General features: G+C 38.0%; 2 protein-coding genes across 2 annotated transcripts in view; one reads left to right on the forward strand and one right to left on the reverse strand.

Moving 5' to 3' along the window:
- Positions 1–2354, reverse strand: part of plcl1 (phospholipase C like 1) — a 90976-nt gene extending 88622 nt beyond the window's left edge. The window contains exon 1 of the mRNA XM_056242137.1: positions 1811–2354. Within this exon, the coding sequence (XP_056098112.1) occupies positions 1811–1984 (174 nt within the window). The 5' untranslated portion in view covers positions 1985–2354. The remainder of the gene's footprint in view (positions 1–1810) is intronic.
- A 6931-nt stretch (positions 2355–9285) lies between these two features.
- Positions 9286–26374, forward strand: rftn2 (raftlin family member 2). The gene is made up of 9 exons (XM_056242147.1): positions 9286–9807; positions 17985–18165; positions 19249–19357; positions 19701–19878; positions 20514–20732; positions 24123–24229; positions 24318–24421; positions 24516–24594; positions 25676–26374. The coding sequence occupies exons 1-9, from the start codon at positions 9669–9671 to the stop codon at positions 25871–25873; spliced, it is 1314 nt and encodes a 437-aa protein (XP_056098122.1). The 5' UTR covers positions 9286–9668; the 3' UTR covers positions 25874–26374.
- Positions 26375–26392: the final 18 nt, after the last annotated feature.

A 26392-nucleotide genomic window follows, 5' to 3' on the forward strand; every position in this document is an offset into this window, starting at 1 on the left:
ACCCTAACCTTTTACTGAAAGTTTCTTTGAGGAAACAAAAATGTTTTTTCTATGGCACTGATGTGAAGAACCTTTATTTTTTAGTGTTATGAACTTGGGTTATGGGCAGCACCCAAATACGAATTACAGTAGTGTGATGTAGAGTGGCACCACCTTTGTCACAAACGCAAAATCTAATGTCTAAACAAAATTACATTGTACATGAGAAAGACACTCAAACACAATGTCTCAATGTTCAATGTATCAAACACAATGGGCAGGGTTAACATTTTGTGTCACAATGTGGCAACAACAGTCACTGGCAAGACTGTTTTATAAATGTTACGTATGCAGTCTCTCATAGCTGGAGGTCCCTCAGTCAGTCACTGGCCCCGTTGGTTTGCTCCGTAATCCTTCTACCTAATCATGCTGAAGATAATTGCCTGACCTTCATTGCAAAGCACTGATTGAGAGTCATTGCTGCATTACTCCACAACACTGGATCAATGATTATTTAGCATTAGTAAACCCAAGACCCTAAGGGCATTTGTGTGTTTCAAAAATGTCTGGCTGTTGATCTGACTTGTTGACATGTCATTTTCTCTTTAGGGATCCTTATAAATGCTGAGTTCCCTTTCATGTACCTCTTTTTAGTCATTGTCTGGTTTATTCGTGCAAAAATGCAATTGTTTCAGGTCAACCTTTAGGTCACAATGGCCTTGCAGTTTACATACTGTAACAACCATTCTGTGGAAAACGGCCTCTGGCACGTTTCGTTTCACTGCTTTTGTGTTAAAGGGGACACAAATGCTTCCATCCAAGTAAAGCACACCAAATGTCTATGGTTATTATGTAATTTAATGACTTGTGATTTAGTGACCACTTGTAAAATCGTACCTTCACTAAAAACATTTTTTTGACCCTATGTAAAGGATAAAGTAAATGATAGGTCTATGAACATCAACTCATGGCAATATCACTATTAGTCTAAAGGCATGACAGCATTTCTCTTGTAGTTAAATTTTTACTGTCATCTGATTTCACAGGTAAGAATGTGTGAATTCAGCAAGAAAGCTTAAATCAAGTTAAAGGTTCAACTTCAAGAATTCAAGGCACAGCGGAAAGATATGTAATGCTGCGACAAATGGGCTCAGAGTAATATTTATGGACATTGTCAACATAATTTCCATTCATAAGCAATGCTAATATCAGAATTCTGAGATGAATCTACACCAATGGTTGTGATGGGTCACAGGTCTGTTCTGGGTCACAGCAGGGAAAAACAATACTAAAAGTAAATAATAAAATGTGATTAACCATATCATTTCATAGTTAGGATTGCTAAATAAATAGCATAATTTCTTCTAAAATGGAACAGAAAATGTTGTTAATATCAAATGCTATACATTTATTCAAAGCAAACTATTTAGCCAGAAATAACTTTTTACCAGAAGATGGCCAGATGTCAACGTAGACAGGTTGTATAACATGCCTTCGTCCTCAAAACGTAATTAAACATTTCAGTGTTTGATTTTAAGAACATTTTTGTATACACTAGACATCATCCTGTAGGCTAGGCTACTCTAGGCTGGTAAGTGGTAACTAAAAGGTTGTAGGTTCAAATCCCACAAGTGTTAACATTGCGTCCTTGATCAAGTCACAAACCTTTAAAAGCAAGAGAACGGAACCTGTCATAACTTATGAACTGCAAGGATACAGGCTGTTGTTTATGTTGAGGGTTACTCGCTTCACTCTATTCAACAATATGAATTCTATGTACGATTCACAATACCAAACTCTTGACAACTCATAGACGTGTTTCTGCTATTACCTTAATGATGCTGCTCCTCCTCGGTGCCATTTTCACCGACTCCAGGAGAGCCGCCTCATCGCGCTCCACCAGCGGTACGGTGACTCCACTCCGCCGGCCTGATCGAATCGCTCTCGGTGGGATAAAGTCCGGAGCTCCATCTCCGCACACCCCGTCCTCGTAAGACTCCGACATCGCCAAGATTAGTTGGTTAGGAAATCAATATAATTTTACTCTAAAGGTGCACGTATTAGGACCCAAGAACGTCCACATCCAACTCTTGATATGCGTCTTTGGGTAGCTCCGGTAGTCCACTTTAACTTAATTGCGCAGACTGTACGGCAGGTTGAGAATGGATCTCGTCCCTTGAGCCCATTCTAAAGCAACTTTTGCCCGTCAAATAGCTCGAAGAAGAAGTTATATGTATAATAACTGACTCATGAATCATTCTCTTGCGCAATAGGACACTTGCATCACCGCGCAACAAGTTAAAAAGCACCGCCAGTAGGCTACCTAACTTCTCTCATTGATCCAGCGTGCGTCAAAAAATCTGAATCTGACACGTGCAGAAATGCACTTTTGTTAACAGATATGCTGTAGAGCGGAAGGATTGCGGGTCACCAGATACTAGCGGGCATCAAAACAACCCCAAATGTGCGAATTCTGTGTCAGCATGATGGAAAAGAAACGCCGGAGTTGTGGATGTTGATCGCCTCATCTCACTGTGTATGTGTGTGTTGTTAGGTTAGTCAAGAATGAGGAACGCCCCTGATACTGGTACAACCTCTTAGATCCGCTAAACCCGCCCCTCTCGTCCGTAAGCTCTTGATTGACTGGTGTTGTGACCAATCAGACACTCTCAAATTTCCACAAACTATAATCGCTCTTTTTTCAAAGAGGAGGAGCCATGCGTATGAGCCTCAGGAATGTTACTCATTTGAGTTTACCAGATGTTTGGGAGAAAAGAAGCTTGGGGTATCACTTTTCCGATGTAGAAAAACGGGTATAGTCCGATACTATTGACAATCTGTGTTGTGAATCAAAAGGATATATGTAATATATGCTTGTTTTTTTAGGGCAGCGTCCCATGATACTTTATATAGCTATCTTCACGGACTATTTGGCAGTCATTGAATTAAACACATCCTCTGTTGTTTATAACATTTGAATTCTTTTTTTTTTTTTTTTTTAAACTGTTTATTTTCACATTTTTTTTCCCTCTTACCAAAGCAATAACAAAAAAATAATAATAATAATAATAATAAATCAATAAAGATAAATAAATGATAATAATAATAAAAGATAAATAAATAATAATAATAAAAAAACATATAATAATAATAATAATAACAAATAAATAAATAATTATTACATGTCTGCTATGTCTACATTTAGTTAGTTAACAGTGTCAATTTTATACTTCATGTATACACAGGTATCACACATATATACACATTTTCTACGCAAGTTTTATACAGACCGCAGACCATATTTAAATACTTATTTGGGGGGATCCAATACATGTACACTTCTTGTTTTCAATCCATATTAATACATGTTATTACTTGCCATTCACGTCCAAAATAGTCTTTAAGAGGAGACCAATCATTTACAAAAGTATCCAGAGTTCCATCCAGTACATTATGCCGTCTTTCGTATGGTAAGAGTGACAAGAGTTTTTCACGCCAAAGAGTTAAAGTAGGGGAGTGTTCTTTAATCCAAACATGAAGTATGGAAAGGCGAGCAGCATACAACATTATAGATATTATTTTTGTTTCCAACACACAATTATTTACACCAAGGATACACAATCTAGGATCCAATGGCACTTTAAAAACATTTGAAACATAAAACATTTGAATTCTAAGTGAAAGATCTGATAAAGTTCAACAAACCTTATGACACTTGTTCTAATTTGACAAACAATTAAGAACAATTTTTCCAAAAATGTTTGCAATGTTTTGAAATGTATGCATAGATGCATATTAAAAATGTCAAAAACACACTACATTAAAATGAAAATATAAAAATAAAAACAAATATAAATATAAAATATGCATTAAAAGAATAGTTTCTCAATGATAAGCTACTAAAATAACACTTCTGAGCAGAGTTACATGAAAAATAACAAAAAAACTAAAAATATTTTCCATGAAAAATAAAATACAATAATAAGTAAATGTAAAGTAAGTTACATAAAAAGAATTATTCAACGCAAAAATGCTGTAATTCCAAGGTTTTCTAGTGATTTCAGCCATTAGATGACTCCACTTCACTTCATAAAAAATTGCTTATTTTTTCTTGTATAAATAATTTTCTTAGGATGAATTTGCAATTTTTAATATAATCTTTATCCAAGAAAATCAAGCATACTGGTGGTCCCTATGTCTGTAGAAGTGAGATTTTATTGTTTCTCAATGACTGTCCCTGACAAACTTAGTGTCTTTCAAATGTCTTTACAGCAGAAATAGCAGGTTTTTGCAATGTTAATATTCTCCATTATTAGACATTGTCTATTTGCTAAAAATAGACAGCAGAACCACACTGAGATGAGGCCTTTAACACTTGAATGATGAATGTTATCCTAAATGATATCTGGACTGCCCTCTATGTGCCTGATGTGTGTGCAGAACTCATGACAAAAGTGTGTGAATTTGGTTCATAAAACTCGCACAGAAATGCAGAGTAAAAGAACATTGTGAAACCCTGGTGACGAGCCAACTGATGTACCAGACGAATGAGAGGTTGCTCGAGATGCAAGCCCTCTGTGAAAAGTAGACAGAACCCGAGGGTCATTAGCGCAGGGCTAAAAACTCTAACACCTCTCTGCAGATTTTCCCCTGGCGTCAGGTTACCTTGGTTAAACTAAACCCTCTCTATGAGAACAGTGTCATTAAAGAGAGCTCTAATATACACTTTAAGACTGATTATTGTTTTTTACATCATACTTTGCGTTGCCACACCTACCTTAAATGTTTAGGACATTGGGTGGAACCGGGGGGTTATGAAATGTTCTCAAAATGAAAAAGAAAAACAACAGTGTAAGAACGGGGTCCGTTTTAGTCAGACCATTCAGCCAAAAGTAGACAGATGGTGTAAGATGTTGAATATGTGTGTTTGACTTAACAGTTTATGAGGGAAAGAGGTTAGAAAACTATCTTCTCACAGCGAAGTTCAACTCCACAACAGTCGCCACTTTATGTTTCTGTTAGCCTCTTAGAAAATGTGGTAGTGTCCACTAAATATGAATTATATGAGCAATATATGGAGGATTTAATTGAAAAATATTGATTTAGTCTTATATTCCTATATATTACCAACAAGATTTTGTTAGGCCTATATCTGTTTTCTTTCATATGTTTATATTTTAGAAACAGTTAAAACTTAACTCAGCAAACTTTACATAAATAACCTTACAATTATGTCCACTATAATAATGTAAATGTGAGTACATTCATACCTTAAAATTTGAAATATATTACAAAACATACAGCAGTTTTCACGGAAATGTAGGCCTAATTATAATTGCGGGTTTTCACTAAACTAGCAACAGCGCCCTCAAGTGTAGGCTACTACAACGATTTGAGAACTTTAACGGGATAGTTCACCCCAAAATGAAAATTCTATCATCATTTACTCACCCCCAAGGTGTTCCAAACCTCTATGGATTTCGTTCTTTCGTTGAACACAAAATAAGATGTTTTGAAGAATATGAGTAGGCCTAACCAAAACAGTTGATGGGCCCCATTGACTTCCATAGTATGGAAAACGTTACACATTTGATACCTCAAACAATTATAACAACAAACATAAAGCTTACTTTAAAAATATGGTAGGCCTACATATGCTTTTGTAATTTATGAACACTAAATGGATTGTTTACTTATAGCTAAACTAGCTGTAAAAATGTTGCTACAATGTTTCTACTTTATGTAAGTGAAGTTAGTGTGTAATGCACTCCAAAACAAGAGCTTGTTATTGCCAGAGCACAGGCGAGTGTGAGAGGTGACAGATGTGTGTCAGGGTCGTGTTGCTCTTATCTCTGTGTCCTTCCTCAGCTCTGCTTCTTTGCTCCCTTTTCGGTGAAGAATGAGACAACAGCAGGTGCAGAGTATTTCTATCAATTGTACTTCAAAACAAAGTCAAAATTAAATGGTCAATGTGTTAAAAGACGTTTTGAACACACGTGGTAGCCTAAATGCACTAAAAACCCTAAGTTTTTATAAGGTAGCCTATAACGTATTTGAAATGCTATCTAAAATAATACTTGCATCATTGCTTCTTTTCATTTAAAATGTTTCTGAAGAGATTCTTGGTTTCTGTCAGCTAGCTGTATAGCCTACTGTTATTTCCATCCTCTTATCTCAGACCTATTTCAGGTAGGTTGCTCTGTCTTTTCCATCTGCACTCTACAAGTCTCTTAACGTCATTCAAAATTGAATTGCATTTCTCTTGTGTTGGATCAAAGTGTTGAAAGTAGGCCTATACTCTCGAGTAATGAAAAGACTAGGAGCAGCTGGTACCGAAATCACACATTTTCACAAGAGGGAAAATGCTAAAAAAACGATAAAGAAACCAGTCAAATAAAAAAGGCATTGCATTATAGCTATTCAGTCATGATAGTCATGTTTGAATTACAGACAGACATGTTAAAAAAATCAGAGTAATGGTTTGTTTTAAAATATTTGGTGAGGGCCAACAGCAAATATCAATGCATATCAACATCTGTATTTCCTTTTTATTGTATTTTTTCATTCTTTCTTTCTTTCTTTTTTGTTTCAGCGTTTTTTTTTTAAATCTATAATAGTGATAATCAGTTGCAAAAATTAACATTTTATTTTTAGATTTTTTTAATGATTTATTAGTCAAAGTACTACTGTACGACTATGAGTTGCAAAATATCCACAACCAATTTTATTACACAATGAGATGAATTAAAAAAAAATCTAACCGATATGATTGCCACTTGTTACTTTGTCTCTACATAATGGCACTATTCAATACAAGATTACTACATGTGTCGAACGGTAGATGGCGCTGTGTCACAAGTATTGGAGAAGAAGCGTGTGACGTTCCTTTGTAAGATCGACCAACATGAGCCCAGTTTAGTAAAAAGAAAGAAAGAAATTGAGCCCACTTTAGTGCCCTTTGTGTCTTTAAGTAGCCCCATTTGAATTTGTGATCATTCAGCGCGAAGCAATATTATACCCTTAATATTTAGCTAGGCCTACTTGTAAGATCTTTTCTCAATAAAGCAATTTGCGAAAATTAGTATTGGAGAGAATGGAGACTGTTTCTCATTTTGTTCTACACGTCTCAAACTTTGATATAATATTCACATATTTCCCTGCTATGAATTAAAGTATTTTTGAAAAAAGTCTTACAACTTTTACAGCCACCTTAGTATGGTGATGGTCATGACTCATGTCTGATATTGATTTCACCATAGGCTCATTTCTGAATGGCTGCAAGTCACATCTTGTTACAACACTCCTGGTCTCCCCTACATTATGTAAATGCCTTAAATTTTAAGACTTTAAAAGATAAAATAAGACACAAATTCATCACTAAATGAAATACAAAGAAGTGTCCGTTTGAATATAAAAGTTGAAATCAATCCATCCATCCATTTTAAAGCTTCTTGCTGTGAGGCGACAGTGCTCCGTTGTGCCGCTCTATTGTTGAAAATGACTATAAAAAGTTATTCTTGATTCTTGAATATGCTCAGGAATAGATGAATAGGTTGTAGAGTCAGGATTATGTTTCAGAGCGACTGATGTAGGCCAGGTCAATCTCGGGGGATTATAATGTGGAGTATAATTTGCATCAGATGGAGATGTCTGTATTCGTTTTGGGATGAAAATGTGGAGACAGATGAATAGTGAATGTGATTTTCAGAAGTTTAAGTAGTTTAAGATTAGTCTAATAGTTTAAGATTAAATAATGCATTTGTGTTTCACTTTTCTAGGAGTTTTTTTGCATGTGTCGGTTTTTACCTACTGTGTATTTGTTTCCTTCCTAAACTGTGTGTTTAAAGAAAGCATGGGTTTCCTTCCCAGTGTCCTCTGGGTGTGGTCTGAGAATGACAGTGGTTTCCGGTCTAGGACCCAGACTTGTTTTTTTTCAGTGTTATTTCTGAGCACTGACTAAGAGGCACATGGGCAGACAGATGTGTGACATACTGTCAAGATCTAAAATTTGGATGTTCTTTCATTTCTATGAAAGATTAACAAATACTATCCATTTTATTCCAATTTTGGATTAGGCTCTTAATCTATAAATGCATCAGATGTCTGTTGTATTGCAGGGTGACCCAAGGCCACATAATCTAAAAAGAATTACAGGAAATTTGACACAAAGATGTTTTTGAAGGATCGATTTTGAAACTAATCCCTAATAACTATTGTGTTGTGAGCGGCATAGCCAAAACAATAAAGTTATACACAAAGCCACTAAAATGAGCTGCTAACAAAAATATGCCGCTTTGTGGCTGGTTAATGTGACTGTTGTTCAGCGTGGTGGTCTCGGCCAGCAGGTGGGCATTGTTTTCAGCTGTAAGGTTGACAGGTGGTACAGTAGTGAGCTACTTTGGTAGTTTCATGTTTTGTTTTTTGGTTCCGCTTTAGCCTGGGTGAATTCTGACTCACAGAAATGTGTAAAAATAGAGCCATACACATATTGAGGGATTTTAGTTGCGTCCCATAGCTTTCCTCTGCTCCCCCTATTTAGAGGCCTCCTTCCTTCCTTCTCTCTCTTTTGTTCTGTTTTATTAACAAAATGCTCTTATTGCTTGTGTAAGAGAAAAGGCACTATCTTGTTTTTCAGCCACAGTGGTCTGTTTGTGCTTCAGTCGTGTGCTCCTTATTAAATGCACAAATAAGATCCAGATGCCCTGTAAAAAAAAACCCTCAACATAGGACTAACGGCTGCAAACGTAGGCTACGGGCCACATATGACACAATATCTCACTCCCACAAGTCTGTAGACTTCAAACAGGTAAATTATGAAAGTCATGAGCATATAACATACAATAACACTTAAAAGAAAATTCTTTAAATAAATGACCATGTGGTTAGTAAATTAAGTATTTTAGACATTACTCTTTAAAAAAAATACTCAATCGCTCATGCTCATACTTATCATTTTCTACTCCTTGTATGGTGAACAAATTTAGCTCACCACTTAGTTTGAGCAGATGTTTCTAGTGAAACGGTCTTCATTTAAAGTGATTTCAAGTCACTTTATAGAGTTTCCATCCCTGCTTTACTCTGTCAAAGTGCCAAAAGTGACCTAAAAGCATTTTGCTTTATTGCTGATTTTATTATGAATTATTGACCAGAATAACTAAACGGAACCTTACTGTGGTTAGTAGAACGTTTTCTGCATTTATGATTTATACACGCCCCTCCTCCTGCTTAATATGCAGCCCCGCCCTGATTAATTATTCAGCAATCCCGTTCTTCCTTCGCCACGCCCCCTCATTAATTTCAGCACGCTTCCAACCCACTACAACTTTTGCTTTATTATTTCGCGGCCATTTAGGGAGACTGGAAGTGATGTGGTTTTTCTGGTAGAGGTTTTAAGGAAAACAATCTGGATTTATTTACTAAACATCAACTTCAGAAAGTAGGCTATTTGATTTCATAAACCCTCTCGCAGCAGCAGGACTTGGTGATCTTTGCTTGCTCATTTAGACTTAAGCCGTTTTCTTAAAGGGGATCGGATACACTGCACGTCATCCTCGGTCCAGTGCCACTCCCGAAGGATTAAGTTGTTGGAATATGGAGCAAAGGCACTAAGCACAGGAGCGGGAGTCATCTTGTGTGGCCGAGTGGGTCGCCCCGTGTCCGGCCTTGCGAGTGCTGGAAATCCCGTTATAATGGGATGCGGACTACGGAAACTGGAGGACCCGGAGGACAGCAGCCCGGGGAAAATCTACTCTACTTTAAAGAGACCACAGGTCGAGACCAAAACAGACTCCGTGTACGAGTATGTGCTTCTGGACTTCAGTTTGGAAGGTAACGTTACAGAACAGTTCAGTAAACAAAAGTGTGGATGTGATGTTCGCTTACAAAAAATGCCATGGTAACCATAGTTTCCACCAAAATACTAGTTATTTACGTTATTTTTACTACAATAAAACTGCGTTAACTTAGTAACTTCCGTGGTAGGCTACTTTTTCCATTTTGCAAGCCAAGGGTGTAATGAATGAGAAAGAGCTACAGTTGTTCATTCGGCTGTGTCTCACACAACCCTCAGCCTGGCTAGACAACAGTGGCACGTGCCAGTAATGCCCAAAATGCTCCCTAGGCAGGAAGCTCGCTAGGATTTGAGACGGTATATAATATTTTAAATGTCCAACTTCTGGCAATGATGGATCCTGGCATGTGCGTCCTGGAGTTTGCGAGAGCTTATACCTTTTTACCCAGCAACAGCGCTGAAGCCTCATCACATGTGGAAATAGGTCAGGGGGTTTAACGCGCCAGTTCAAGATGACATCCATACTCAGACTTCCTCCGTGCAACAGTTTCCACTATCTGCATTTCCCATAAGCGTCTTTTTCATGGTTTGAAAGAACCATCCACAGTCTTATTCAGTAGGCTACTGACCACATTTATAGTAACGTTATAGTATAGCAGCATAGTATAGTCCGTGTATTGTTACGTGTCGTGTTATTTTGCCTGGAGTAGAAGCGGATTGTTTGAAAGTTGAAAGGTGCGGGTTTCTCGCTAGCCAGCCGGGAGCGGGAAATAAAAACCACGTAATGGATTTGGAATACCTGGAGTGATTAATGAACGCTTTGAGCGCTGAGAGGAAACTTCATTCACACTATTTCACTCATCTTGCTGCTCCAGACCGTATTTCAGTCTGTGCGTTAGAACCATTTTCGGTAACGAAAAATCTGTACAAACTTAAATGGCCAATTCTTTTCTTTTAATAAACATTATCTAATGTTAACTTTTTGTTTATTGTACTATTGTAAAATGCTGAGGAACAAAGCAGCAACCTAGCTGATCAGTATCACGGCACTTTAGATTGAGTAATATTTCTTACAGGACTAAAATAATTTTATGATGGGAAATGAGATATACATAGAATAGTCCAGTATTACACTACAGTGTGTTTCTTTGTTTGTTTTGTAATGCCATGCTAGCTTCTTTGGCCATTTTCATGGCGAAAACCTAGGCCTACTCGAGTTAAAAAATTTAAAATAGAGAAACTAAATATATTTAAGAAGACCAATTTTTCCTAAAACTAAATTTAGATTAACTTGATAAAATATGTTAATACAGTTTTATTTTCTTCAGATGACAAAATATTACAATCCAATCAAATATGTTTGACAGACAAGGGGTTCTGACATGATGTAAATTTTTCATTTCATTTTAAAGCTGCAGTCTGCAGTTTTTCCTCTTTGTCGCCATCTCTGTTCGAAATCTGCAATTGCAGTCATTTGCGGAATTATCAACTTTACGTGAGTTGTACTTCAACACCCTCGACACGGCACAGCGCGGATGAACACAATGTTTGAGGAGACTGAGGCTGTCAGTCACCGCGCCGGTGTGGATACTGTCATTCAGAATCACAGATTATTCTTTTTGGAAGTATGACCAACATAAGAATTTTCACCGGAAAATGTCATCTGAACAAGTAAGAAACATCCACTTTTGTTCTGGTTCTGACATTGCAGTAAATCGCGCTGATTAAATCTAACAATCGCTTATAAGTTATCATATCACGCAAAATCGTGCAAATTATACTTCGTTCTCAAATTGTTAATGTTGACAACGTCAGCATTGCGTGACTACATGTAATGTCCTTCCGATATTATCCTTGTTTTCGCATGGGTCCGGTTGCAGGCTCTTTTTTTTTCTGTAGCCACTCCGAAGTCCGAACGAAGTCTTTTGCATTTACAGCGGGTGAATCTGTTGTCACTTGTGATTGTCGTTTGAACCTTTCTAGATCCGCCATCAAATTGATAAGTTTAATTATATCAAGTGCTGTGAGAAAAGGCTATAAATCTCCACCTCCAACATCCTCACACGCAATATAGCTTATACTAGCCGAGACTCCTTCTACAGATGTGACGTAATGACGCAAAGACATGCTCGAATCTCCCGCGAAAATCCACCAGTACCACTGGAATTAAAAACATTATTACAAGCTTACCGCTTTGAATCGAGCTAAGGCAAGCAGATAGTTTTGAACACTGGCTGGTTATGTATTTTCTCAAATATGTATTTTGGATAAATTTTAACCCAAAAAAAGCTACGGACTGCAGCTTTAAATATTTGTCAAATAGGTTTTTAAACCTGTGTAAGCCTTGAATGTCCTATGCTGCATCGTATGTAAATGACTTTTTCCCTACAGTTATTAAAAGTAAAAAGTACCAACAATAGGATTGATGTAATATAATTTAAGCACTCATTCCATTATGATTGCCACTTGTTTTTGACATAAGCCTATACATTTAGATTAGGTTTCAGATCTGAGAAAGGTATAGAACGCTTTTCCAATTCTGTAATGCTTCTTTGGCAGAAAGAGAAAGAATAAAATTGTAGTATGGATACATTTATCTTATTATATATTTTTTTTATCTGAACATAAACATGTCTGCGGGTGTGGGAGTTGGAGATTTGTTCTAGCCTTTCATTCCCGAGAACACCTGGTGTACAGATTCCTGAAGCGATGGTGTCTGTCTGACACTGCTCACCGGAGCCATCACATTATTTAGACAGATCTGCATCACAGACTGTGCTCCTTTGCCTTGCTCTATCTTCATATCGAATGTAACCTGTGGAAACTCTTCCTCGGCTGTGTGCCTGTGAGTGTTTGAATGGTTTCGAGATGATGTGGCTATACCTTTCGAGTCGACTCAGTTCTTCTTTGCAGCCATTTGCAAGACCTCAGCTTGACAAATACAGCTATCTATGCCTAAAATCATGGTAGAAGTGTATCACGTGGAAAAATACCACAGTTGTTGTTAGCTTGCATACTCCATGCATGCTCTCTTCACTTGGACCTGTCTTGTCCTGCATCTCATGTCAGGACAGGAACAATGCTGGTTTCTACCCTCGTAAAAACAAAAGTTACAGACAGGTTTTTCCACAGTGATGCCATAGAAGAACCATTTGTGTTCCCATTCATTTTTTCCTTCATGTTACTTTGAAGAATTTGTTAATAATCTAAAGAACCTTTTTTCCACTATAAAGAACCTTTTGTAAAATATAAAGGTTCCATGGATGTTAAATGGTTTTCATGGACCCATAGATGCCAATAAAGAACCTTAATTTTTAAGAGTGCAGGGATGTGTAAACTGTTTTGTCAAATAATCTTAGAGGTCTTGTCTGTTGTGCAAAAGGAAAGCTAAAGGATCTTCGGTGATTCATCTTACTTGGGTTGTGGGAAGGTCCAAGGTTTGGTGTGCTCCGTATGTGTGGCTTTCCTGGACACTCAATTATGTATCATTTGGATGAGGACAAGGTAGAAAATAACTTTTTCTCTTTTTTTTTTATATAAAGAGAAATAAAATAATTTATGTAAAGTACTGTAATGTTCATTAACCAATCTCCCACCCCTCCCCCCATTCATTAAAAATAAAATGCAAAAATGTCTAATTTAGAAATTAATTTATGACATTGTATGCATCATTGATGCTATTGGCATGTATACAGGAGCTTGCCTGATGCTTAATTTGGGTGTTTGGTTGTAGAAAGCCAGATGTTTATGTTGCAGAGGCAGCAGACAGAATTACGAGTGGCCTTAATCTCTACCTTGGATCAGTTTCATTGCTGTCAAGTCGAAAAAGGGATTAGTTTCAATGTCTCATTTTGGCCTTAAATCATTTGATTATAATATTTGTCAATAATATTCTTAAAGGGTTAGTTCACCCAAAAATGAAAATTCATAATGGTCTCACCCTCTCCATAATTGAGCATAGTGAATTAATCCTTTAAATGATAGAATTCAACATTATAGTCAGACGTAAGGTGTACGGTATGTTGGTGTAATCTCCCTTTTGGTTAATCTCGTTCTGGCATGCTGATGGATTTATGAGTATTAAAATGAGTTTTCAGGCAATGTAGTTTAATCTAGCAAGACTGGTTAATCGGGTTGTCTCAAGGCCTGTAACTGAAATGAACTACTATGATGACCTTGCAATATTTTGCTGGGTGAAAACATGTCTTTCACACCAAAATAAACAATAAAAAGAAAGAAACAATTTTTGCATAATGTAAATAAATCCTGGCCATTTAGACCAAAAATAATTTTATTTAAACATAAATAATAAACATTATTTATCCATTTTTGATGGAAGGTAAGCACTTTTTTTTATTTATTATTAAATTGTCACAAAATTCAGTACAGCAAATACTACCGTGATGTATAAATATTTACTATATTGATTACAACAGCATGGTGGTGTTATATTTGTTGTTATTTCACCTCAAAATCTAAATATTTATAAAATAATTTGTTTTGCATTGTGTGTATGTATATATACACTCACTTACACACACACACACACACACACATGTATGTATGTATATATACACACACATACACACACTACATATATATAGTGTATGTGTGTGTGAGTGAGTGTGTATATAGACATCCATATGCTTTCTCTTTTTCTTAATGCAAAACAAATTCTTTTATAAATATTTTGATTTTGGGGTGAAATATAACAGCAAATATAACAACAGCACGCTGTTTTAATGAATTGATGGAATATTTGATTGAAGGAAATATTTCCACACTCTGAAAAGGTCTACTTCCATACACAAGACATCTTTTCCCCTAAACCCTTTCTGGGTCATAAAATATCCCATAAATTCCTTCCTTCTACCTCCTTCGTCTCCCTCTCATATCCCAGTCTATCTGTTTCTCATTTTCCCTCTGCAGCTTTCACACCTTCAAACTCTTCTCCATGTCTTCTCACCCCCTTTTCTTTTTTATTCATCCATTCTGCTTGTTCTCTTTTTATAAACAACACACATACACAGTCTCTCTCTCTCTGTGTCTCTATGGAGAACAGAGGCCTCTGTGTGAGAGTTGACAGGAGGGGGGGTTCAAGGGTTTGGGACAAATTGCAGGCCTTTCTAAGGTCTGTGTCTCTGTGAACGAGCCACCGTTCTCCCCACCCCATTGGGGTCGTTGTGTCCATGACGAGTCTCTAAAGCTCAGGTGTGAAGGGCGGACATGTATACGTGCCAGTTAAAGCCCTTTAGTGGCCACAGACACCGGGATGGCGAAACTTTCAGGTAGCTGCCAAATCAGACTTGGACGAGAATAGAAAACTCGTTCTCGTTCATAGCCGTTTACTGTTTGAGAATGAGTTTTCTGTCGTCCGTGAGATCGTCTCTCATGTGAGGTTAAAAAATTCGGGTCTGCTCCACTGTGGGAACCGAAAGACTGAATGTTTGCGCGAGTATGTTTGTGTTGTGTGTGGTGGAATGTTGTGTTTGTGAGGCTGAGTGTGTGTGGCATGGGGCCAGGCCTCCCTGTGAACAGCAGCTCTTTGTGGACACAGGAAGTGTGTTGGGGGGTTGGGGGAGAGGAGGGAGACGTCAGGGTGATCTTCTGTCAGAGGCTGCAGACAGGAGGAAGAGAAGCTAACTAAACGGTAGCACGCTATTGAAGAGCCGCTTAGAGAAACCTTAACATTGGCTCAGTGGCCGGCCTTGCTGTTTGCTGCCTACATAGACAGCATCCTAAGTGGAATGGAACTCGGAAATGTAACGCTGTACATGGGCAGCAACAGTTTGCATCATACAAATAGCGCTTGACTTGACTAAAATTGACTTCAGTAACCTTTGTTAACAGTTATCCATAAATAAATTCACAAATATTAGGTAAAATAATGTGTAATTAAAATTATTTTAGTACTGCTTTTAAAGGGTTAGTTCACCCAAAAATGAAAATTCTGTCAGTAATTACTCACCCTCATGTTGTTCCAACCCCGTAAGACTTTCGTTCATCTTCGGAACACAAATTAAAATATTTTTGATTAAATCTGAGAGCTGGATCACTCCTCCATAGGCTTCTTAAGGGATCGAAACTGACCGGCCCAAAAGTTATGAAAGACATCGTTAAAATAGTCCGAGTGACTACAGTGGCTCAATCTTAAGTTTATCAAGCAACAAGAATACTTTTTGTGCGCAAAAAACAAACAAAAATAACTACTTTATTCAACTAATCATTTCCTTCTCTGTGGGCCGTGATATTTCACGTAGTGAAACTACGCAAAGCTTCTAGGTTGTACGTCACGCATCACACACATGACCAGCGTCGGCCAATAGTGATCCTGCGTCTGACGTGCAACCTAGAAGCTTTGCGCAATATCACTACGTGAAATATCACGGCCGTACAGAGATGGAAATGATTAGTTGAATAAAGTCGTTGTTTTTGTTTGTTTTTTGCGCACAAAAAGTATTCTCGTCGCTTGATGAACTTAAGGTTGAGCCACTGTAGTCACTTGGACTATTTTAACGATGTCTTTCATAACTTTTGGCGACCCTAAACTTTTGAACAGTAGTGTACATTTCACATTTAGGACAATTTACACTCACCGGCCACTTTATTAGGTACCCCATGCTAGTAACGGGTTGGACCCCCTTTTGCCTTCAGAACTGCCTCAATTCTTCGTGGCATATATTCAACAAGGTGCTGGAAGCATTCCTCAGGGAGTTTGGTCCATATTGTCATGATGGCATCACACAGTTGCCGCAGATTTGTCGGCTGCACATCCATGATGCGAATCTCCCGTTCCACCACATCCCAAAGATGCTCTATTGGGTTGAGATCTGGTGACTGTGGAGGCCATTTTAGTACAGTGAACTCATTGTCATGTTCAAGAAACCAATTTGAAATGATTAGAGCTTTGTGACATGGTGGAAGTAGCCATCAGAGGATGGGTACATGGTGGCCATAAAGGGATGGACATGGTCAGAAACAATGCTCAGGTAGGCCGTGGCATTTAAACGATGCCCAATTGGCACTAAGGGGCCTAAAGTGTGCCAGGAAAACATCCCCCACACCATTACACCACCACCACCAGCCTGCACAGTGGTAACAAGGCATGATGGTTCCATGTTCTCATTCTGTTTACGCCAAATTCTGACTCTAACATCTGAATGTCTCAACAGAAATCGAGACTCATCAGACCAGGCAACATTTTTCCAGTCTTCAACTGTTCAATTTTGGTGAGCTCTTGCAAATTGTAGCCTCTTTTTCCTATTTGTAGTGGAGATGAGTGGTACCCGGTGGAGTCTTCTGCTGTTGTAGCCCATCCGCCTCAAGGTTGTGCGTGTTGTGGCTTCACAAATGCTTTGCTGCATACCTCGGTTGTAACGAGTGGTTATTTCAGTCACTGTTGCCCTTCTATCAGCTCGAACCAGTCTGGCCATTCTCCTCTGACCTCTGGCATCAACAAGGCATTTCCGCCCACAGAACTGCCGCTCACTGGATGTTTTTTCTTTTTCGGACCATTCTCTGTAAACCCTAGAGATGGTTGTGCGTGAAAATCCCAGTAGATTAGCAGTTTCTGAAATACTCAGACCAGCCCTTCTGGCACCAACAATCATGCCCACGTTCAAAGTCACTCAAATCAACTTTCTTCCCCATACTGATGCTCGGTTTGAACTGCAGGAGATTGTCTTGACCATGTCTACATGCCTAAATGCACTGAGTTGCCGCCATGTGATTGGCTGCTTAGAAATTAAGTGTTAACGAGCAGTTGGACAGGTGTACCTAATAAAGTGGCCGGTGAGTGTATATAGTATGATATAATATCAGCTGTGGTGAACCGTCAGATAAACCTCTAATGAACTGTATATTGGACACTGAAATGACGCTTTCTCAAGAGTCTTCTTATTCTTCACGCAATTGAGGAGTAGGGAAAAAAAGTTTGATCCAATTTCACATTTGCCCACCCCTAAAAACTAAAGACTACCCACAGATAATAAAATAAACTGTGATTGGTCACTTTACATGTCTATCAGATAACCCTTCGCTGTCAAAATGGGCGGCTCTTGGCGAAAATAAATTGCGAAAGACTGTATCTCCATAATATTTTCATCATGTCTTCATAATATTAGCACAGCTTGTGGTATTCTGCCAGTGTCTTTTAGCACCGTATGGTGGTTTTCACTGAGTGCATTGTAAGTTTTAGTTCTGTTGTGTTCCACAGGCAGTCGGCCCACAGTGCAGTATCTATCCTCTCTGTGTGAGCTGCCCCATGCCCTGCAGTCCTACTACACCCAAGGCTTTGTACTGGCCACCCTGCATCCCATCATCCTCTCAGTGGGCCGGACCCGCTCTCTGCCCTGCAGCCTGCTCTACAGGGCCATTCTGGTCCGCCCACGGTCCAGGTAATGTTTACCATGTCCATACCTCATCATTGCACCCCCTTTTCTGTACCCCAAAAAACCCAGACAAGCTCCTTCCAAGTAAATAATAATTAACTTTTAATGAGTCTGCTCTGCATGAATATTTAATAATCAGTAGTTGGAGGTCAGACAGTCTAGCTAGAGTGGGCGGGGCTTGTGTGAAGTCAGACTGGAGTGCAGATGTGGGTTTTAAATGTAAGTTATAAGAAAGCCCTGACAACAGTGTAGTTTTTCACCAACCAATGAGAGCCTGCAAAGCAATGAGGATGATCACGATTTCCACTATGATGCTGTAGGTGACAATAAATTATTCAAAAAGTAAAGTCTGGGACAGTTGTAGTGTGTTAACAGTATTGTGGTGTGAAAAACACTGAGCTGTGTAATGCCAACTCCGACTGTGAATACTGTAGGAATGATGTCTGCATCCAGTCAGCATAAGCTTGAATGTGCTTTCAAGCAGAGACAATGGCTATGAAACTCGCAAAAAGCTAGTGGCATCCAGACGTATCCACATCCATTGTTTGCTTAACTTCCTTTCTACTAAGATGCCTCCATCTGGTCATTTCTTGAAGGAAGGCAGCATAGAAGTATTTTTGCATCCTGTGATACCCAACAGTACTGTCTGTGTGATTCAGTGGTTGCTTGAAAGAATAAAATGCTGTCTGATGGACTAGAAATAGGCTGGCTTGACAGGAATTTATTTTTAGTCAGGCGTTATTATTTTTAATTAACCTATTTCTACCAAGAAGTAAGCATTTGTAGTCGTTAAATGTTTGCTCGCATCTAAAGCGCACTTGAATCAGTTCTAGATCATTTGCGTTATGGTGCTGTGAAAACATATCTGAAATCAGTTTTGGTGTTGGCTTCATACAGAATGTTAAATCATTGACTTTCGGACACCGCTGATACGGTCAGTTGGGGTTAGAAGGGTTAAACCTCTCAGCAAATTGATACTTTGCTAATCGAGGACATGTGAAGAATAGCAAATGTCAGCAATTATAAAATATGCATAATGTTTACACCTTAATTGATGTGTATTTGTTTGTGTTGTGTGTGTGGTTGCAGTAATCATGCTGTGCCGATGATTGACAGCTTGCCAGTGTTGCGAGTGGAGGAGTGGCCTCTACCTGGAGAGTCTCTGACCAGTGACACAGTGAGACTGCTCATAGACAGGGTCCGTGTTTTTTTTCCACCACAAAAAAACAATAAATGTTTATTTTAGCCATGTATTTTTATATTTACTAGAAATAATGGTTACTTTTTCATAAAATGTTTAGGTTTATAAAGTTGCTTTTACAAAAATAAATAGGTTGAACAAATGCATAAAACTAAATTTGAAGATTTACAACCTCATCTATATTTGCTAGCTATATTTAATAGGGCTGCACAAATGCATAAAACTAAATTTGAAGATTTACAACCTCATCTATATTTGCTAGCTATATTTAATAGGGCTGCACAATTATAATAATCATCATTGTCTATTGATGCACAATTATGATAATCATCATCCTCAGGTGAACAGCTATGCCCGGGGTGGTGTGAGGTTTGTGGGATCAGTGCTTCAGCAGGCTGGAGGAGGGGGTTGTAACGGTAGAGTGCCCAGTCCCAGGAGGGGCTGCCGCTCCCCGTCCCGCACCCCACCTCGCACGCCGCCCGGAGACGGAGATCTAGAGGGCCGTGGCTACAGCCCAGGTGAGATTTTCCTCAAACCTCATTATAGACCATCTGAAGTCTCAATCATTAAACAATTATTGTTTTTTATAGCTTTAAATCATATACAATGATGTTTGACTGCACATATGAACTATAATTGCCTTGTGAGATTCACCCTACAAAGCATGATTCGAAGAACTTATATTTCAGCTTTGAAACAAAAAGCTAAATTATATTTTTTACCATAAAGACAAAAATATAGCATTGTTAAAATAATAACCAGTCTGTATAACCTCTTTGTAACCTTATTCAGTTTGAGTGGTGTCAGTTTAATTTTGGTTTAACCCTGTAATATCTTTGCCCTCTGTGGAGCCACAGTGCTTCCTCGCCCTCTGGGCATCATACCAACCGCTTGATTCTCCACGCCAACCATTTTGGGGCCACATGTGAGATTAAGATCAGTCAGAGGCTGTTAGCGTCTTAACACCAGTACTGTACCTCATTTCTCTGCCCATTTGACTTATTATTTATGGTAGATGGACTGCTAATAAAAATGGTGCCTAAATCAATGATCATTGCATGACTTATTCTATTAAAATTTGCCAGTAAGTTTGACCTTGCATTCTATTATCTGTTTGTCAGACAAAATGTGTGACTGTCACTGTCGTTTTCAGACCTGAGATTGTTGGTGCTGTTTCACTCCTGGGCTCCGGGCTGTGCCCCGCTGGACTCTCTCGCCTGCTGTTACCACCAGGGGGCGCTGTCCATGCGTGTGTCCAGAAAGGGCCAAGTTGTTAGTGCCCTGGAAGCTGATTGGCTGGAACTGACCGCAGCTTACTACCGCAAGGGCTGGTCACTGGTCGACTCCTTTATATATTGGGACACACCTAAAGGTAGTTCTCTGACTTATTTTTGACTGTCATTTGAGTGGTTCCTTGAGCTGGTTGTTCATCTGGCTGCCATGTTTGTGTTTCTCTGATTGCAAAAGAAAGAAGTCAACATTCTCTTTAGCTCTTCCCAAGAAAGTCATTAAACTTCATTTTCTCCAAGTACATCTTTTCATCCTCAGAAGTGATGTTCTTGATCCTCCTCTTTTTAAATCTCTCTGTCTTTAACTAAAGCCAAGATTTCTCTTCTCCTGTCTCTCACCAGAACTAAATTTAGAGCTCATGTCCCTAACCTCACGACCGTGCTTCCTGTTTCGCACAAGACTAATAGGGGCTAAATCAGATGTGTGTGTCTGTGTTTGTGTGTGTGTGTGTGTGTGGGTGGGTGTTTTAGACATCTGGGCTCACTCTCTCTATACTCTATGTATGCATGTATGTATGTATGCATGTATGTATGTATGTACGTATGGGGTCGAGATTTTTTTAAATATGTTTGAAAGAAGTCTCTAAAAAATATGTATATCAAGTTTCAAGTTTCAAGTTCATTATATTTATAAAGCACATTTAAAACAACCTTGGTTGACCAAAGTGCTGTACAAAATATAGCTATCTAAATCCATACAGACAATAAAAACAACTTTCACAAAACATTGAACGCACAAGAATACAAGTAGGTTTTTAAAAGATTTCTGAACTCAGACACTGTGGGCGCTGTTTTAATATGTAATGGCAATTTGTTCCATATCGTGGCCACGAATTAACAATCTGTTTCCTTGACATACTAATACATCAGCATGTTCTACTAATTTGTCCCCTCTTTTTAAAGCTGCTGTCCGTAACTTTTTTCAAGTTAAAAATAATCCAAAATAATTATTAAAAAAAAAACATATTCAGCCAGTGTTCAAAACTATCTGCTTGCCGTAGCTCGATTCAAAACGGTTAGCTTGTAATAATGATTTTATTTCCAGTGGTACTGGTGGATTTCCGCGGGAAATTCGAGCATGTCTTTGCGTCATTACGTCACATCCGTACACATAAAGAAGGAGTTTCGGCTAGCTATACTGCGCGTGAGGATGTTGACGTTGGGGAGAGTAGAGATGCCTTTTCTCGCAGCACTTTACATAATTGAACTTATGGCGGATCCAGAAAGATCCAAACGACAATCATCAGTGTCAACTGGAGATTCACCAAAACCCAAAAGACTTCGTACTTCGGATTTAAAGTTGCTAGAGAAAGACAGCAACCGTCTCATGTGAACACAAGGAACATAGGCAGGGCGTTTGGTGCGTGAACTCCGTGTTTTCAAGGGGTTCAAAACGGAAGAAGAGACGCTTTTTTCTGCTGGACAAGTAAGACATTTCAATAGTTCAATCGTGTAACAGTACCACAATTGTTTACTTAATTCACACAGTTATGGAGTTTCCTTTGTTGTGCCTTTCTCGTTTAGCTATTATGGAGAATATGAATTCTGAACTACAGGTAACCATAAAACACATTAAATGTAGTCACGCAAAGCTGATGTTGTTAACATTAACAATTTGAGAACAAAGTATACTTTGCACGGTTCGACATAAGCAATCGTTAGATTTAAGCAGCGCGATTTACTGCAGTGCAATCAATGCATTTTCCCCGTAGTTGATCTGAACAAAAGTGAATGTTACTTACTTGTTCAGATGACATTTTCCGGTGAAAATTCTTATGTTGGTCATCCTGTACTTCCAAAAAGTAGAATGTGTGATTCTGAATGCCAGTATCCACACCGGCGCTGTGACCGACAGCCGCGACGCGCACTCTCCTCACAACATTGTGTTCATCCGCGCTGTTTCATGCCGATGTACAACTCACGTAAAATTAATAATTCCGTGAATGACTGCAATTGCAGACTTCAAACAGAGATGGCGACAAAGAGGAAAAGCTACGGACTGCAGCTTTAAGTAAATCATGCGCACAATATAATAATTCATTCCCTCGATTTACTAAATCGTGGCCAGGTTGTTCTAGTTCGTTCCCTTGTTTTAGTTAAATCAAAACGAGGCTTATTCTTAAAGTCTCGAATAAATCAAAATCAAAACAAATTCTTAAAGGGTTAGTTCACCCAAAACTTAAAATTCTGTCAGTAATTACTCACCCTCATGTTGTTCCAACCCCGTAAGACGTTCATTCATCTTCAGAACATGAAGATCTTTTTGATGAAATCTGAGAGCTGTCTTACTCCATAGGCTGCAAGGTAATTTCATCTGCCAGCCCAGAAAAGTAGTCGCGTAGTGTAACAGTGCAGCGATTCTGGGTTGTACGTCAGAACGTAGGCTCACTACGTAGGCCCACGCTGGTCATGTGTGTGATGCGCGTGATGCTGGCCAATAGTGAGCCTACGTTCTGACGTACAACCCAGAAGCGCTGCGCTGTGACACTACGTGAACTCACTCAGAGGCCCACACAGAAGAAAATGAATAGTTGAATAAAGTCGTTATTTTTTTTATTTTTTTTTGCATACAAAAAGTATTCTCGTCACTTGATAAACTTAAGGTTGAGCCACTGTAGTCACTTGGAATATTCTAACGATGTCTTTAACTTTCTGGGCCGGCAAGTTTCAATTACATAGAAGCCTATGGAGGAGTGAGACCGCTCTCAGATTTAATCAAAAATATCTTAATTTGTGTTCCGAAGATGAACGAAATTCTTACGGGGTTGGAACAACATGAGGGTGAGTAATTACTGACAGAATTTTCAGACAGAACTAACCCTTTAATTTGTGGGAATTCATTATTAATTTGTGGCCACGATATCTTTTGTCCGCATGTCATGTGCGGGGCTCTGCATTTATTTGAACAAAAAAATATAAATTAAGTAAGGTTGTTTAAAAAAAAATCACAATTCATAATAACTCTTTTTCTATTTTAATCTATTTTAAAATGTAATTGACTATTTATTTAGTTTAGTTGTAAAAATACTGAAATCTTTGAAATATGTTCTCAGTGTTGGCTCTATAATCTAATTCTCTCTCTCTCTCTGTCCTCTCATACATGTTGGTGCACATGGATTTGTCTTGCTGTCTTATAAGTAGTTCAGTTTCATTATCTTTTGTAGGTCATTGACACACTTCCAGCACTGACTAAATGAGACCTACAAATTGTTGCTCTGTGGTTCAGTGGGTAACTATATCAGAATAAAATAGTCTCCTTAGTTAAAAACAGCCACTTATAATGTTCAGATCTGTGTAATCATGTTAAAAGGAAGTCATTAATACTGCTCATGCTTCAGATTAGGCTTTTGAACAATTAAATTAACATACAAATATACATGTACTCATACAGACATCATGTAAAAACCTAGCTGTGAATTGTCATATACCAGTTCTTACTGTATCATGTAGATTTGTACTCGTTGTTTTTACAGGTGAGCCAGTGCCCAGGTCTCTAGAGGGGCTGTTTGTCTACGAGGAGAAAAGCACAGCGCCACCTGCCAATGACACTATTGTAGTGGAGCAGTGGACTGTTATAGAGGTGTGAAATGTCTGAAAGGTGTCACATTAATTGTGTTGTGAATGGCATTTTTATGTTCTCCTTAATTTTATTCTGGTTTGTGTGTCAGGGTTCAGATGTGAAGACCGACTATGGTCCTCTGCTCCACACATTAGCAGAGTTCGGCTGGCTGCTCACCTGTGTGCTGCCCACCCCAATTATTCGCCATGACAGGTGGGAGTGGGACCCTCACACTACAAGCTGTATAATTATCTTCATTTACACCCCATCACCGTTTCCAAAGCTGACGGTTTTTCTTTTCCTGCAGTGAAGGAAATCTCGCCACTAAACAAGTTGTTTTTCTTCAAAGACCTGTCAAAGGCCAATCGGTACCACGGCACAATCAGGTACCCGTTTACCAGTGTCAGTTCAATCTGTTGCTTTTCTTATAACTTTTATAAAGAATTATATGTAACTATTTACAGTCTATTTTTGTGAGGAGGAGTAACTGTGATAGTTCAACCAAAAAAAAATTCAAACAATCCAGTGTTATTTATATAACATTATTGTATTTATTAATAAGTAGCTTTTATTTTTACATTTTTTATTTTTCATGTTAATGTTTACATTTGTATTAATTTTATGTGCTTTTGTCATTTTTGTTAGTCATTGTCATTTTATTAGTTTTTTTTATATTACTATTTAGGTTTAATTTGTTTTAATTTAAGTTTTAGGTTTTTTTTATTTACAGTGAATCATTTTCGTGCTTCAGTTTATTTCAGTTAGTTGCCAGCAGGGTTATTATCGTTAATTTAAACTAAACCATAAAAAAAAACATTGTCATTACTTGAAACAAAATAAAGGTCAAATGAAATAAAATTAATATATGAAATAATATATTAATTTATATATATATATATATACTGTATAATGGCATTGTAATTAAATAAACTATCACTAATAAATAAGTATTAATAAAAACTTTAGACATTTAATAAAAGGTAACGCTTTACAGGTTTCATTAGTTAACATTAACTGCATTAGTTAACATGAACTAACAAGGAACAACACTTATTTACAGCATTTAATAGTTTTAATTTCAACATTTACTCTATTAACGTTAGTTAAAGCACTGTGAACTAACATGAACGAACAATGAGAAATATATTTGTGCAGCATTTATGACATTTTGTTCATGTTAGTTAATACGTTAACTAATGTTAACAAAGACATTGTAAAGTGTAAACAAAAACCCCACAAACTAATAAAATTACAAAAACATGAACTAAAATTAAAGTGAAAAATATACTAAAACTAAAGTAAAAAATATATAAAAACCTAATTAAAAATGTTAACAAAGACTATCATAGTATATTAATGATACTAAAATAACACTGATTGATTTCTGATTTCGATTTTTTTATTTTTTTTATTTCAGCTTTGTCAGTTCACAAAAAGTTTTTAAAACCCTTGTTTTTGTTCCTCCAGGGAACCACGCGGCGAGAGGTGTCCAGTCACTCAGTGAGTCGAGGTGTGGAGGAAGCGCACACAGAGCTGTCGTCTCCATGTTCAGGGGGGATCGGTGGTTTCCCGGTGTTTGGAGGAGGGTATCTCAGTGCACTCTCCCACCTAGATGAGGGAGGATTTGAGCCAGACGATGGGGCTGCAGAAGTCACCTGTATGTGACGCACCGAATCAAAGACGCAATTTGTTTTGTCCGACAGAAACCTTTGATGGTTACGAGCTGCAGCAATGCCCTAGAATTTACTACGTCACAAGGACAAAGAGATTGGCATTCTTGTATTAGAAACGGACTCATAGCACTTTTAACTTTTCGTAAGTTATTTTTTAACAAGCCATAACGTATCATAGAGGTCAGTTTTATTTTACCCTTTTATTTTTAATTGAAAGCACAAAGTACGTGCAATCCTTCTCTTTTTTTGACACAAAGTATCAAAAACAGCACTGAAAGTCACTTATTTGCAACAGCAGTATTTCACAGCACTCGCACGACACAACTACATGTACAGTTCATATCACATTTGTAGCACAATAACAACACAACAGAAACAAGAAAAAGGCTTCAACACCTCAACAAATCTTTTTTCTCTCCTTATCACCGAGTATCCTTCCTCACTGTTCGTTTTCCTGTTCCTTTTTTACTTCAAACCAACTGACTATTGAGTTGTTTGTTCCAACACCTGG

The sequence above is a fragment of the Rhinichthys klamathensis genome, unplaced genomic scaffold (assembly GCF_029890125.1).
Source record: "Rhinichthys klamathensis goyatoka isolate OS25496 unplaced genomic scaffold, OSU_Roscu_1.1 h1tg000700l_1, whole genome shotgun sequence".
Taxonomy (NCBI): domain Eukaryota; kingdom Metazoa; phylum Chordata; class Actinopteri; order Cypriniformes; family Leuciscidae; genus Rhinichthys; species Rhinichthys klamathensis.

Bases quoted from the DNA above. Each gene is read 5' to 3' on its own strand.
- rftn2 (XM_056242147.1), top strand. From the start codon at position 9,669: ATGGGATGCGGACTACGGAAACTGGAGGACCCGGAGGACAGCAGCCCG. The intron at 19,358-19,700 runs GTCCGTGTTTTT...CATCATCCTCAG, and splicing joins TGAGACTGCTCATAGACAGG to GTGAACAGCTATGCCCGGGG. The intron at 24,230-24,317 runs GTGTGAAATGTC...TTTGTGTGTCAG, and splicing joins AGCAGTGGACTGTTATAGAG to GGTTCAGATGTGAAGACCGA.